This window comes from Eubalaena glacialis, chromosome 18, assembly GCF_028564815.1.
Source record: "Eubalaena glacialis isolate mEubGla1 chromosome 18, mEubGla1.1.hap2.+ XY, whole genome shotgun sequence".
In the NCBI taxonomy this organism is placed as follows: domain Eukaryota; kingdom Metazoa; phylum Chordata; class Mammalia; order Artiodactyla; family Balaenidae; genus Eubalaena; species Eubalaena glacialis.
The window spans coordinates 50,823,373-50,838,415 of NC_083733.1; the positions used below are offsets into that span (position 1 = coordinate 50,823,373).

General features: G+C 41.2%; 1 protein-coding gene across 1 annotated transcript; it reads left to right on the forward strand.

The window, feature by feature from the left end:
- The first annotated feature begins 5,501 nt into the window (after positions 1 to 5,501).
- NUDT19 (nudix hydrolase 19) lies at positions 5,502 to 13,562 on the forward strand. The gene is made up of 3 exons (XM_061172992.1): positions 5,502 to 6,416; positions 10,328 to 10,535; positions 11,423 to 13,562. Exons 1-3 carry the CDS (start codon positions 5,703 to 5,705, stop codon positions 11,626 to 11,628), a joined length of 1,128 nt encoding a protein of 375 aa, XP_061028975.1. The 5' UTR covers positions 5,502 to 5,702; the 3' UTR covers positions 11,629 to 13,562.
- The last annotated feature ends 1,481 nt before the right edge of the window (positions 13,563 to 15,043 follow it).

Consider the following 15,043-nt stretch of genomic DNA (forward strand, 5'->3'; position numbering starts at 1 on the left):
GCAGTCTGGGTTGAAGAGAGTTCTAGTTTGCATGAGGACCCTGATCATGCTGCATTTTCCTTTTCAATGTGCACATTGATACATTTTTAGCTACACAGTTACTTCTCAGAATTCAGTTCTCTGTTCTGTAATGAATGTTTGTGAAGGGTACAAGCCCCAAAGTGTGAGCCTGTAAGGCAGGCTAAGAAAGAAAAGTGCTGTAGGACTGGCCTCTGCCTTCCTTTGGGGAATGCCTCCTCCTGCAACGTGGGACCAGCTGTGATGGGCAGGGCTCTGCCTTTCTCTCCAAGTACCTCAGACAAGTCACTGACCTCCCTGTGCCTCACTTCCCTCATCTGTGAAATGGGTGGGGGATGGGGGTGGGGGCCGACTGATTAACTCAAAGATCCCTTACAGGGCTTAAAACATTTAACAGAATGCAGTTCAACAGAAAAGGGTTGTTTTGTTTGTCTGGGGTTTTGGTGGGGAGGGGGTTGTCATTGTTGGTTTTGGTGTGTATGGAAACGGAATCTTTGTCTAAAATTGGTCTGTTGGTAAAATTCCATACGAATTTTAAAAATCAGAATGAACTAAGCTTACTGTGATTTTAGTTCACATCAGAATTAGTGTCTGGACTTAAAAGCAAATTTGTATAAATGCTACTTATTTATAGTGTTTAAATTAGATTAGGAATTTAAATTCAGACTCTAAGTCTGAGTCCAAGAAAGCCTAGTGTTTATTAAACAGTTTGTTTTACCCAGCAATCTAAACTGATTCTGGTAAATTACAGATGTGAAATCCCATCATTTGTCATGGAGTCTAAGAGAATCCTATTCTGTAACCTGGTGCCCTCAGAAGTATAATTGCATTGGCTGCCTGATGTTGGGAAACTAGCACAGCATGGGCTGTTTTGTATGTGGCAACAGATCTTAGTTGGAATTAAATGCTCCGTGTCTACTGTTTGAATGACACGTCTAACTAAATGGCTATTAATAATTAAAAATTAAAGATAACGTGCAGCATTTATAACTTAGTTGAAAAAGGCACCCCCAAATGATTCGGCTATCATCTCTTACGATTTTTTAAGATATTCTTAATCTTCTTCATGCACATTTAAATTGAAGTGAATATCCTGATCAACATATTTACCCTTCACATATTTCGTTACATAAAGAGATGTTCAGAAAGACTCCAGGATTATAAATCTCCAAGTGCTTTTCTACAATACAATTATACTCATCTTTTAATGCAGGATGGAATCCAGGAAGAATAGTAGGTCTCCACATAAACGATCTTTGGCTGTGGTCAATGTAGATCAAAGTCATGTTCAAATACTGTTTCTTTGGCTCTTAGGAACTGACCGAAGGTGCAGGAACTGACCACATGCTGCAGCCTTCTGTCCATGAGCGCAAGACGGATTTCTGGAAAAGCATTCCTCTCTTTCATTTACTTATTTTCATCTCATTACACAGAGGATTGTGGGTGTTTTCATTGCAGTACTGTGAGATCTTGGGCATCCTGCTTCTTTGGTGTTTCAGTTTAGAATGTTATAACCTTAAGGCTTATATGACAAACGTAAATAAGCCAAATGAGAACTCCTGTTGGCAAAACGATTTTCAAGAGTCCTTCTAACATGCTGTTGTCAGAAAGCAAATTTGAATGTCCTTTGTCTGTAGGTATGTGTTAGGCACATAGAGAAGATCTAAGAGGAAATATACAGAAATGAAAATGTATGTTAAGGTGGTGGAATTATGCATGGTATTTTTTCAATATATTTTTACTTAATATTGTTACATTGTTTTTACAATAAAAGTTTGAATGCTCTTATCATCTAGAAAATATTAGTTATTAAAATATAAATTTTAACAGTTAGGGTCTCATTTATAATGAGAAACAATTTCAGAACACACCCCCCCTTCCCCACCCCGCCAGGCGCCACAGACAGACAAAGCAAAGCTTTTGGAATCTTACCTGCAGGGAATCAGAAGCACGTTTTGAAATGCAGCATCAAGACAGAATAGCATCGAGGTTAGGAGCATTGACTATGGAATAGGGTACCCCTGAGTTCAGATCCATTCTTATTGAAGATTTTCATTAATCTCCCTGACCTCAATTTCCTTATCCTTACAATGGGAGTAATAATAGGGTATACTTCATAGGGATATTGAGATAAGACTTTTTTCAGGCACAGGGTTCAATAAATGTTGACTGCCTAAAATGGGACGGTTGGGCAAAAGAAGCAATATATATGAAAACATTAACTTTCTATAACTTAGGTAAAATCTGCTGGAAATCATTTTGAAGATTAAAACTAGATAAACTTGTCAATGAAAGAAGGTATGTAATAAAAAGGTCAAGGTTACAGAGGGAAATTCAGGTTGATCTAGAAGTTGGAATCTGTACATTTTTAAAGTCAAACTTATTGAGGTATAATTTAAATACAGTAACATTCACCCTTCTTAGGTGTGCAGTTTTGAGTTTTGACAAATATGTACAACCATGTATCCACCGCTGCAATCAAGATACAGAATGTTTTCATCACCACCCAAAAGTTCCCGCATGTCCTTTGTAGGCAATCCTTTCCTCTCACCCCAGGATCTGGCAACCACTGATCTGATTTCTGTCCCTACAGTGTTGCCTTCTCCAGAATGTCACCTAAGTGGAATCTATGCATTTTTGAGAAAACATATTGTGAACCTTTTCTAAACCCTTTTCAAAAAACATTTTGAGAAATCATTTTTATGTGATGATTCTTGGTGCACTGGATGTTGCTGGTCATTCATAGGTGAATTCCATTTAACTGCAGTGACATGCCTTCGTTTCTAGGCAGGTTGAACAAACTCTCCTGCTACTGTGGATTCTTCAAGCTGAAGTCATCTCTCCATGGCTAGCCCCCGCATTCTCTTCCTTTCTTTTTCCACTGAAAAACTTGATAAATAATGGATAACAGAAATGAATTTGGGCTCAATGAAGTAGAGATTGAAATAAAAGTCCACTTGGAGCTATGGGTAAGAAACAATATGACATGTTTGGAAAGTTGTTTTTTTTTCTTTCAGGATCATGCATGTTCTGATAAATCAAATAAGAACATTTCTTATTGTAAAGATAGCTGGGGAAGACCAGACCAGTGGAACATAAGAACCAAGACTCAAGTGTCCTTCTCTGAAGTCAGCAACTGTTGTCATAAACAAAGTGACTCAACTCTTGTGATCAAGTGGCACATGGTAACTGCTAGCCCTAGTAGGGGATGGTTGGGTGCACTTACTGTCAGGCCTGGGGTAGCTGGCACTGTGCCCCTGGCAGAACAGGGCAGGGCAGGACACTCGGAGGACACGCCAATAGGTCTGGAGACAGATTCCAACCAACACTTGCTGCACATGTGACCTTAAATAAATCACAATCAACTGCCTTTCCATATCTCTTGCCCATTTTCTACACAATTGGAGGTTTTTTCTTCTCAGTCCTTTGTGATAAGCATTAGCGATAATTTTCTCAGTTTATTATATCTTGGACTTTCTTATGGTGTCTTTTGTCATAATAAAGTTATAAATATGCATGGTGTGTCAAATTGATCAATCTTTTCCCTTATGCTTCTAGATTTTGAGTCAAAGACTATAGAGGAATTTACCTGTTTTCTCCTAATGCTTCGATGGTTTTTTATCCACTGTGGTAGCCAGCCTCCAAGATGACCACCAGTGGTCCCCACCACCTGGTGTTTTCATGTAGTCCCCTCTCACACGGAATAGAGCTGACCAGTGTAACAATAGGATATTGTGGAAATGATGGAATGTGACTCCTGAGGCTGAGTCAGGAAATGCATCATGACTTCTTCCTTCCTCTCTCTTGGAATCATTAACTACCATGTCTCAAAGACATCCAAGCAGCACTATGGAGAGGCCAATATGGTGAGGAACTGAGGCCTCTGGCCAACAGCCATATGAGTGAGCCATTGTAGAAATGGATCCCTCAGCCCCTAATCAAGCCCCAGCTGACACGCTCACCACAATCTCATGGGAAATACTGAGACAGAACAACCCAGCTAAGATGCTCTTGAAATCGTGATCCACAGAAACTGTGAGATAATAAATGTTTATTGTTTGAAGCCACCGACTTTTCAACCTCCCAAGCTAAAACTTTAATTCTTTCTTTTCCCTTGCTCTGCATATTCAACCAATTACCACATTACCTCAAGTCTACCTCCTAAATACTCTCTAGTGAATCATTCCCTTCTTCCCACCTCATCCCCTCTTCACAGCCACTCTCCTAGTTTAGACCCTCACCATTTCTTCCCCAGCACATTCCACGGGCCTCCAGAACAGCCCCATCCAATTGAGTCATCATGCTGTTGTCAGGGTGACCTTTGAAGATATGAACTTAATCATGTCACCACGTTTTATGGCTTCCCATGGCTTAAAGCACTGAAATCACCTGGAGAAGTTGGGGGATTGTTAAAAACACAGGCTCCAGGGTGTCATCCTAGACTCCACAATAGATTGTGAAGTGATTGTCTCAGAGCAGAGAGCCATGCAGTGGGAAAGCAGATAAGGGAGGGGTCCCTAATTGTGGATTATGTAGAGACTCAAGATGGATGAAATTTGGCAGACTCCACCCCCCTCCCCCAACCTGCCAGTACATGTGTGCTCCCTTGGCCTCTTGTGTGTTTTTCTAAACATGTGGTCTTGTTTCCTGTTTCTGGGATGCGGTCAATACACAGGGATCTGCATCTTTAGAAAATGATGCCAACAAAAATCAACCTAAATACTGCTGGTGCCATCTCTGGATTCTCCCCCAGGGAATATCCCACATTAAAATGATAGTTCGAAAATGAGGCTCAACAGTAGTCTATATGCTCATCCGGACACATAACAAATGCGTGATCAACTATAATAGCAATTGTGGAGAAACCGTTGGTAACTAATAAGGAGCTATAAAAGAGAAGACTGCTTTAACAGGCTCTTTCTGAAGGTGGAGCAGAGCGAAATTTCCATCTCTAGGCTTGGATTAAAATTCTCCCACGAAAGTGGAAATTATCCAATGACCTAAGATGCTTAAGGTGTTCCCAGGTGCCCTGACAATAAAAGGTGTCCAGATCACAAGATAGGAGCTTGTCTGGGGATTCAAGGAGGACCTGTCACACTCAGACTGTGCAGTGTGAAATTTGTAATTTGGTATCTGGTTCATGCATCAGTTTCTCATTGCTGGGGTTCATGTGAGCCTGCAAAGCTCGGACACCTAGCCCTTGGACGCCCCCCTCATCCACCCCCACCCCACCCCCCCGCCAAAGGAAACAAACCCTCTTTGTTTAATCGAGAAAGTCCTAGTTCTCAGGTTTTGGTCGGGGAGGTGTCACCAGGCCTAGGTTTGCATCGCACTTTTACCTCGACAGGTCATTGTGCGATCATAAGCATTCCTGCTCTTGGTCCAAGTGTCCTGAGTGAGGGTGTTGAGGCCCTCCTAGCAAGCGGCTGTGACAGCCCTTGCCCCGCGAGAGTGACCCGGCTGGGAACAAGGGCACTCGAGGCGGAGCTTCTCCGCGCTGGCACATCCCCCTTACAGGCAGGCGCGGGTGAGGCCAAACAGCCCGGGTTCACCGATCGCCCAGCGCGCAGCGCGCACCTTGCCGGGAGTTCACCCAGCGAGACGCCGGCCTCCGTCCTCAAGCCCGGGGAAAACTCCAGCCGTACCAGAACCCTGAGCCCGGAAGCCGCGCGCCACCACCCGCCATGAGCGGCCCCCTGCGGCCGGGCCCAAGCAGTTGGCGCCGGGCGGCCACCGTGGTGCTGGCTGCGGGCTGGACGCTCCCGGTCCCCGCCGCCCCGCCGCGGCCCCCGCCGCCCGCCGAGGGCTTCCGGCTGCTGCTGCTGCTGCGCTCCGCGCGCCAAGGCTTCTTGCCCGGGGCGCACGTCTTCCCGGGTGGGGTGCTGGACGCGGCAGACCGCTCGGCCGACTGGCTGCGCCTTTTCGCGCCGCACCACCGGCCGCCCCGCTTCGGCCTGGGCCCGGCGCCGCCCCGACGCGCCACCTTCCCTGTGCTGCCCGAGGCCAGGCCTGGAGCCGCCGACGGGGACGAGGCGGCGCTGCCGGATGACGTTGCCTTCCGCATCTGCGCCATCCGCGAGGCCTTCGAGGAGGCGGGCGTGCTGCTGCTGCGGCCCAGGGGCCCCGGGCCCGCCGCGCCCGAGCCGGGCCGCGCCCTCGCGCCGCCGCCGGCCCTGGCCGACTGGCGCGCCCGCGTCCGCCGAGACCCTCAGCACTTCCTGCGCCTGTGCGCTCACCTAGACTGCACTCCCGACATCTGGGCGCTGCACGAGTGGAGCGCCTGGCTCACGCCTTTCACGCAGCGCCGTGGCCGCCGCTTCGAGACCACCTTCTTTCTGTGCTGCCTGTGCGAGCCGCCGCCGGTCTTCCCCGACTTGGTGGAGGTGGTGGACTGCCAGGTAGGGCGTCCTCCCGGCGCGGAGTGGGGACCCACGGGAGCTTGGGAATGAGGACCCCACCCCCGGCCGGCGGCCCAGGCCCACCCGGAACCTCCAGATAGGCTGGGCCCAGAGAAGCTAATTCGCTTGCTCAGGGACATACACCAGTACGCGACTGAGCGGGCATGGGACCCAGGTGGTCCGGCCCCCGGGCCAGCAGGCCAAAGCCATGACCTTGGTGAACTGCTTTCTACTTTCCCCGGCTTCACAGTCCCAGGGCCTCGACGATGTCTCCCCACGCGGTTTCTCCAGTGGGAGGCCAGCGGAGACGCTGGGAGCTCTGCTAGCGCTGATCAGGTGCCAGGCTCCTTCCTAAGCACTTGCCATGCATTAACTCATTTCAACCCCCAGCAGTTTAAGTGTTTCCTCATAGTTCAGTCTTTTAAAATTTATTTGAGGCTGTTTCATTTGAGACTTGTTTTATGGCCACGAATATGGTCTACCTTGGTGAATGATCCCTCTGCACCTAAAAAGGATGTGTATTCTGCTGTATTTGATGGAGTGTTTGTAGAACTGTCAGTTAGGTTAAGTTCGTTGATAGTGTCCTCTGGTCTTCCATATCATTTACCTGTTCCATCAAGTACTGAGAGAGGCATGCTGAAATCTTCAAAGACTAATTGCGGATTTGTCTTTTTCTCTTTTCAGTTCCATTAGGTTTTGCTTCGTGTGTTCTGAAGCTCCCTTGTAAGGTGCTGCATAGGACTATTCAAGCTTGATGGATTGAGCCTTTGATTGTGATGAAATATCTTTCTTTATCTCTGGCAATGTTCCTTATTCTGAAATCTGAAGTTTACCGTCTGATACTAATACAGCCGCTCAGACTTTCATTTGATTAGCAATAGCATAGTATATCTTTTTCCATTCTTTACTTTTAATCTGTGTCTTTATATTTAAAGTATGTTTCTTGTAGGCAGCATATAGTCTTACTTTTTTATCCAATATGACAGTTTCTGCCTTTCAACTGGAGTGTTTAGATCATTTGTATTCAGTGTTATTCTCAATAAGGTTAACTTCAAATCTACCATCTTGCTGTTAGTTTTTTAATCTGTCCCCTCTATTCTTTGCACTGTTTTTCTTCTTTTCCTGACTTCTTTTGGATTAATTGAGTATTTTTAGGACTGTTTTATCTCCATTATTGACTTATTAACTATACTTCTTTGTGGTTGCTTTAGGGTTTGCAATATACATCTCTCATTTCATGTGTAGTATTAGAACCTTAAAATAATATACTTCCATTTCTCCCCTCCTGTCATTTATGCTTTTGTTGTCATACATTTGACTTTTATTTCTATTATAAACTCTATAATACACTCTGATTATTTTTGCTTTAAACAGTCAATCTGTTAAAGACTGTGAAAATGAGGGGGAAATGTCTTTTATGTTTCCTTGCATATGTACCATTCTTAGCACTCTTCATTACTTTGTGTGGATTTAATGTACATCTGGTATCTTTCTGCCTAAAGAACTTCCTCTAATATGTCATTTATTTCACATCTTCTAAATTTGTTTAGAATGAATGAATCTAAATTCATTCTAAACAATGAATCTTCTAAATTTTGTTTGTCTGAAAATACTTTATTTTGCTTTTGGTTTTTGAAAGATATTTTGGCTGGGTATAGAATTCTATGTAGGTTAACAGTTTGGGTTTTTTTTTTCTCTCTCTCAGTACTTAAAAATGTTGCTTCATTATTTTCTGGTTTGCATAATCTTCTGTTGAGAAGTCTCCTTTTTTTTTCTTCCAGTTTTATTGAGATATAATTGACATACAGCACTGTGTAAGTTTAAGGTGACAGCATAATGATTTGACTTACATATCCCATGATATAATTACCACGGTAAGTTTAGTGAACATCCATCATCTCATAGAAAAGTTTGCTTTTAACTCTCTGTTCCTCTGTACATAATGTGTGTTTGTGTTTTTGGTGTGTGTGGCTACTTTAAATATTTCCTCTTAATTATTGGTGTTCAGTAATTTGACTATGATGTGTGTAGTTTTCTTTTTGTTTTATTATTTAATTATTTGTTTCTTCATATATTTTTCACCTCCCTCTGTTTTCTGGGACTCCATGTATGTTGGACTACTTGATAATGTTCCACAGGTCCCTGATGCCTTGTTCATTTTTTTCCCATCTTTTTTACTCTCTGCTTTATTTTGAATAGATTTATTGCTATGTTTTCAAATTTTCTCCCTTTTCTTTCTTTTTTTTTTTAAATAAATGTATTTATTTTATTTATTTATTTTTGTCTGTGTTGGGTCTTTGTTGCTGCGCGCAGGCTTTCTCTAGTTGTGGCGAGTGGGGGCTACTCTTCGTTGCGGTGCGCGGGCTTCTCATTGCAGTGGTTCTCAACATGGGATGATTTACCCATCCCACCCTCAGGTGCATTTGGCAATGTCAGGAGACATTCTTGGTTGTCACAACTCAGGGACTTCTACTGGCTTCTACTGGATAGAGCCCAAGGATGCTGCTGAATATCCTTCCACAAAGAATTATCTGGCTTAAAGTGTCAGTACTGCCTAAGTTCAGAAACTGAGGGGCAACAGTGGAATTTAGAGCCAGCACCACCACCCTGTGAGTTTGAAGCCCAGGTTTTTTAGTTAGAGGAGCTTCCTTCGTTTTCTCATCTGTAAAATGAGAGTATGCAGGGTTATCCTAAGGATTGGAAATATTTTATGTAAAGTATTTTTGCTCAAAATACTTTTACTAGTAACTAGTAAAACTAGTGTTTTACTAGTGACAAGTAACCAATAAACAATAAGTTATTTAAGTTATTTTAGCCTATGGTCTAGACCAACCTGAACAGGTTGAATTAAGTGAGTTAATGCCTATTGTTTAACCCTTTATCTTCATTGTTACCACTGAACTCACATGGATACCTTAGAGATTGGGTGGTCCTTTGAGGCCAGAGCTTTGTTTTTCAAAATGTAGCCTTGGCCAACTTTAGAAGAATCTAGGGTGCTTATTAAACATAGATTGCTGGGCCCCATAGATTGAAGATTTAACAAGTTTCTCAGGCTTCTCATACAAGCTTGTAAACTTTGGGCCTGTAGTTATTCAAGGCAGTCAATCTCAACTCCCCGGTTTTGGGTGTGAGAATCAGTTTCCCCAGTGTAAGGAGATATTTAGTAAACCAGTTAAAGAAAGACCTGTTGGGGTTATTTCATATTAATTGAATCAGCTCTTTTTATCTAAATGTGTATGGAAGGAAGGCTTGGGAAAGTGGGCAGGTCACAGCAGTGAGGCCACTTAAGTGAAATGGGTAAGTGCTATCTGGTTGATACCGTGCAGTTATTACACTCCTGGGATGATAGACTGAGTCATGTCTCTTGACCTTCCTGAAAGCTTCTCTTGCTCCGGCCTCTTTACCTTCATTGTAACACATGGCACATATCACGCTACATTTTGTTTGCTGAAGGCCCTATTAGGGCCTGAGAGATCTTTGTCTCACCCACCACCACATCCTCAGTGCCTAGCCAAGGCGCCCATTTATGGGAGGACTGAATGGGCACTAAATTCTCAATCTGCTGTCATGAGTTTATACTTCAGGGTCTTCCTTTAGGAGTGACCAGAACCACCTTGCCTTCCTAGCATCTCCTGCCTTTTATGCTGAACAACGCTCCCAGGTCAACCCTTTGTGATCTATCCTGGTTTATTTACTAGTTCTCAGGATCAATGTCCCAATAATCAACCTCTGAAGGGGATCAACCCAGCTTTCTTCACCAAATCTTTTCATGTTGTCTCAGAGGAATCTAGCAAGACACATTAATGAATTAATTGTACATTTTCAGTTAGCTCTTAGGTACTGATCTAAGGATCTCGAGTTGTGTTGTCTACAGGATAAACTTCAGGAAGCCTTACCTTTGTCTTCCGCAGTGGTCATCTCCGTCAGAGGCAACTGAAAGCTTCATATCAAAGGAAATTTGGCTTGCACCTCCACAGTTCTACGAAATAAGAAGACTAGAACACTTTGCCTCTCTCTCTGACTTGCACAAATTTTGTTTGGATCGTGAATTAGAAGGGGTGGAAAGATGGCTGCCGATCACATTATTAACTGCTGATGGAATAATCCAGCTTTTACCAGGTAAATCAGTGAGTTATCAATGTTTTCGTTAGTATTCACATTTAATGCTCTGGGCTGTATGGCAGTATTGTCTCACACAGAGACATGAATTAGTCTCTGTTTTACATACTACAGAGGTACTAATTAAATAAGATCAAGGTCTGTAAGATATTCATAGTATTTATTATAACCAGAAATTCTGGATACATTACTTTATATACAGTTATATAAATATATTTCCTAGACACTGACAAAGTTCTTTCTCATATATTAGCTCACTTTTTTACATTTTAATTTTAAATTATGCGAACTTGTAAATTGTACTTATTTGATTGAAAGAGAGTTTGTTGGCGGTCAATTGTTGTTGGGCGAGTACAGGATAGAGGTTTTGTAGCCGCTTACAGTGGAGTTTTGTGACCTGTCTCACTTATGGCTGCTTATCTCACTTCTCAGAATTGTGAAAGTATTTGTTATTCATCCTACAGTGGGACAGCTTAGCAGTTTTGATGTGTAAATAATAATTTCTGTAATTTAACCTTAAAATGATTAGAGCAGCCCACATTGAAACACCAAAAATATATGGATATCAAGGCCAACATTAACATTGAATGGGATAAAGAGAGTCATGAATTAGTATAAAAAATTATAGTTCAGGATGAAAAAATACTAGTCATAAATATTTATGTACCCAAAGAAAATTCTCGGCTGGCAAATGGAGAACTGGGGAGGGTAGGGGGGTATTAAAAACACAAGAAATAAATTGAGGTAAGCACAAAAAATTAGGATTTTTTAACAACTATCTCAGTTCCAAACACCTGAAATAGATAAAAATAAACACTGATTTATATATCACAAATATATTGGAATGTTTTATAAAATAACACTAAAATTAAAATATTATTTTTCAGGAGATGAGATGTACTTAGAAGATTCAAACTTTTTAGAAAATCTTATGTCCACTGAAAAAAAGAATGAAGAAATCATGAAAGAAGGCAAGAAATTTCACCGAGTAGTGATGTACAATCGCCATGATTATAACATCCACGTGACAGTTCAGTCAAAGTATAAACATGTTTACCCTAAGAACTATGTAGTGAGTAAGAGCCGTCTGTAGAGAATGGCTTCTTTGTAAGCTGGCATCCTTGAAGTTGTCCTGATGAAAAATGAGGGTTGACTAGACGTGCCTGGAACTTAAGGAACTTTGTGCCTGTAAGTTCTAATACTGTCTTTCATATTTCAAGTGTTATCACAGAGCTCTCTTATTTTATTCTTTAAACCTTACAGTATCACACAAGTATAAAGTATTAATGATCTTGTTACCAAAACGAGAAAAAAATTTTCATGAGGGTTTCCACTTCTGTATTGTTTTGTTATCAAAAGTTTAAATAAGATGTTCTACTGTATTGTCTTTTAACTGTATTAGCACTCTGCCTGATGTGCTGGGAGATTGATCCATGAATTCCTTAGACTTTCTGTTGGAATTAATTTAAGGGTGTATGATTAGATACATGGTGAACAGTAGACTGAGATGACCTTCAAGTGACAGTGTCATTATTTTCTTATGACTTTAGCTTGATGATTAAGAGATAATTCTATTTAAAACTAAATGGCATGAGTTATTAGGTTTACCAAATTGGAAATTAGTTCAGTGACTGTTGTAAAGAAATATGAAGCCATAACAAAAGCCATAATTATTTTTACCTTGGAGGGCTAGTTAACAGAATACAAAGAGGTTAGAGGGATGTAGAACTATTCATCATTTAATGGTACTTACTAATGGTGTTTGTTTTCAGTGTTTTTAATATGGGTAATTTTTTCACCTCCTGTTAAGAGGAATAATGTTTATTGATTAAAGATGGGAAATGGTTTAGACGCCAGTTCATTTTGGATCTTTGACTATATTATGCATTGTACATTGAATTTCATTTTTCATGAAATGTTCTGGTTTTCCTACCTATAAAATAGAGCTATTGATAATTAAAGTTTATGTGTATTATTTAATCCTGATTAGAGGAATACATCTAGATCAGTGGTTCTCAATCCGGGCACTTTTGCCCTTCAGGGGCATTTGGCAGTGTCTGGATAAATTTGGGTTGTCACAACTGAGAGTGCGATGCTTCTACCATCTAGTGGCGAGAAGCCAAGGTTACAGTTTAATATCCTGCAATGCACAGGACAGCCACCCACAGTGAAGAATTATCTGGCCAAGTTTGAGAACTCTGATCTAGAGGAAAATCTATTGTCTTTGCTAAATGGTTCCAATATGAAAATTTTGAGAGCCACAGATAGAATTAGCATTCAATGTGGCTTCTGAATCTATAGACGTTCTCCTTACTCACTTTTGGCCTTGGGCATACTATTCTTTCATTCTCACAGAAAACAGAATGTTATGATTGGAAGAACACCATGATTTTGCTGATGAGAAAACTGAGAAACAGATTCATACAATTAGTTAGTGCCACGGCCAAGAGTAGAACCTGATTCTTTTTCTAGCAAGTGGCATCTGTTGCCTGTCACTAAAAGCAGAGGTCTGAATATGTCTGCCCATCGCATCTTGGTATTACAGTCGCCAAGGAAACGACAACACAGCCAAGCATTGGATGAAACAATGCTTTCCTCACATAAAGAGGCAGAGCAAGATCAGCTTTTGAATGACCTCCGTAAGAATCCAAAACTGGGCTGGCATCAGGCTAATATGTTCTTGTCCTCACAGTTCTTTGTTAATATAAAACAAGAGTGCCCTATAACATGGGAAATATAATAAGGACTTGAATGTAAGGGGACTTCTTCTCTCCTGGGGGATGATTTGTGGGGGGAGCCCTCATATATGGGCATATGTAGGTCACATTCTTTAAAAAGGAAATTGCTTGCCTTCCACTTTCTCTTTTCTCTTCTCACTGGCTGGAAATGGTGGCAACTGGAGCAGCTACCTTGGACCCAGAGACAGAAGACAGATGTTAAAGCATAACTGCCTGCCACTTGGATTGCTCACCTCTTGCTTGTTATGTGAAAATGAAAGTACACTTATATTTTAAATAAACCACTATATTTTAGGATCTCTTTGTTAAAACAGTTTAGCTTGTTCCCTAATCTATACTTTTCCCTCCTAAGCAGGTTCCCTCAGCATAGCCTTCCCTGTATCAGAAGGGAAGTTAAGTTACCAGTTACTGAAGCTAAAAATCTGAGTCATTCATGATTCCTCCCTTTCCTTCATTCCTATATCCAGGTGACTAGTAAGTCCTATTGATCTATTAAACACAATTATCTTGAAACTCCCATCTGCCCACCTCTGCACTGCTATCGCCTTAGTCTAAACCATAGTTGTTTCTTAGCCAACTGTAACAGCTTCAGAGCCAGTCTCTTCATTTTCATTCTTCCCCCTCACAATGCATTTCTCCTGAAAAAGTGAACTTGACATTGAAACTTAAGTCATGTCCTGTCAGTGCCCTCATTAAAGCCCTTCCATGGCTTTTCCTGACACTTAAACACTAAATTTGTGGTCTACAAGGTGCCACCTTTCTCTCTGATGTCATCATACACCCCTCTCCCTCTATAATCCCATCAGAAGGGTCTTCTTTCTCTTCCTTGACTGCTCAAAGTTCTTTCCCACCTCAGAACCTTTGCACATTCTGTTGCCTTGAGACAAATCTGGATCTCTGAACTGTTTTTGTTCTTGGGTCTCCTTGTTACTGTAGCTTCAGAAAAACAGACATTAAGAACAGAGGTTGGGCATCTAATATGTGGATTATTGGCATGTCTAAATGAAAATTCCAGAACAAATAAATAGAAGAAAAGCATTATTTAGAGAACAAAGTTTTCTTGAGCTGAAGGAAAATATTGATCTTCAGATAAAAAGGTCCTGCTATGGTCAAAGCAAAAATAAGAAAAATTGTTCAATACCTGGATGACATTTTGAATTTCAAAGACAGAGAATGCATAGATTTTCAGGGAGAAAAAGAAAAGATTACTCACAAAGGCACAAAATCTTCTTAGTGTGTATCACACAGTAATGTGATAAACTGGACAGCATATATAATATTCTGAGGGGAAAAGGACGTGTGTGGTCAGTAATTTTATATCAACCATGTGTGAAAGCCACAGAAGTAGTCCTTGTTTATATATGGGCTCTGAAGATTCCAGAGCTCTGAAAAATTTGATTTGATAGAAATACTATAGATAATTAAAATTTTGATTACTGGAAATAAAAACTTTTGAAGTAGAAATGCATGGTAGAAGTCCTAATGGTGAGTGTGGAAATAAAATACAGGAAGTAAGTATGAATAGTTAAATATGGCTAAAAAGCACTGCAAATGTTAAAAATAATTCAAATTTTAATGTATTTTGTAAAAAAAAAGTAACTTTCTTATAAAAATAATTTGGTTCAATAATCCCAGATTATGTTATCATTAACAGGAAGTGGCTACGGGAGGAATAAAAAAAAAAAATGAAAGGAGGGAATCAATAACTGCAGGTTTGTGATAATACCTGTTTAAGTGTTTTGAAATGCAAAAGTGGCTATTAGAATTTAA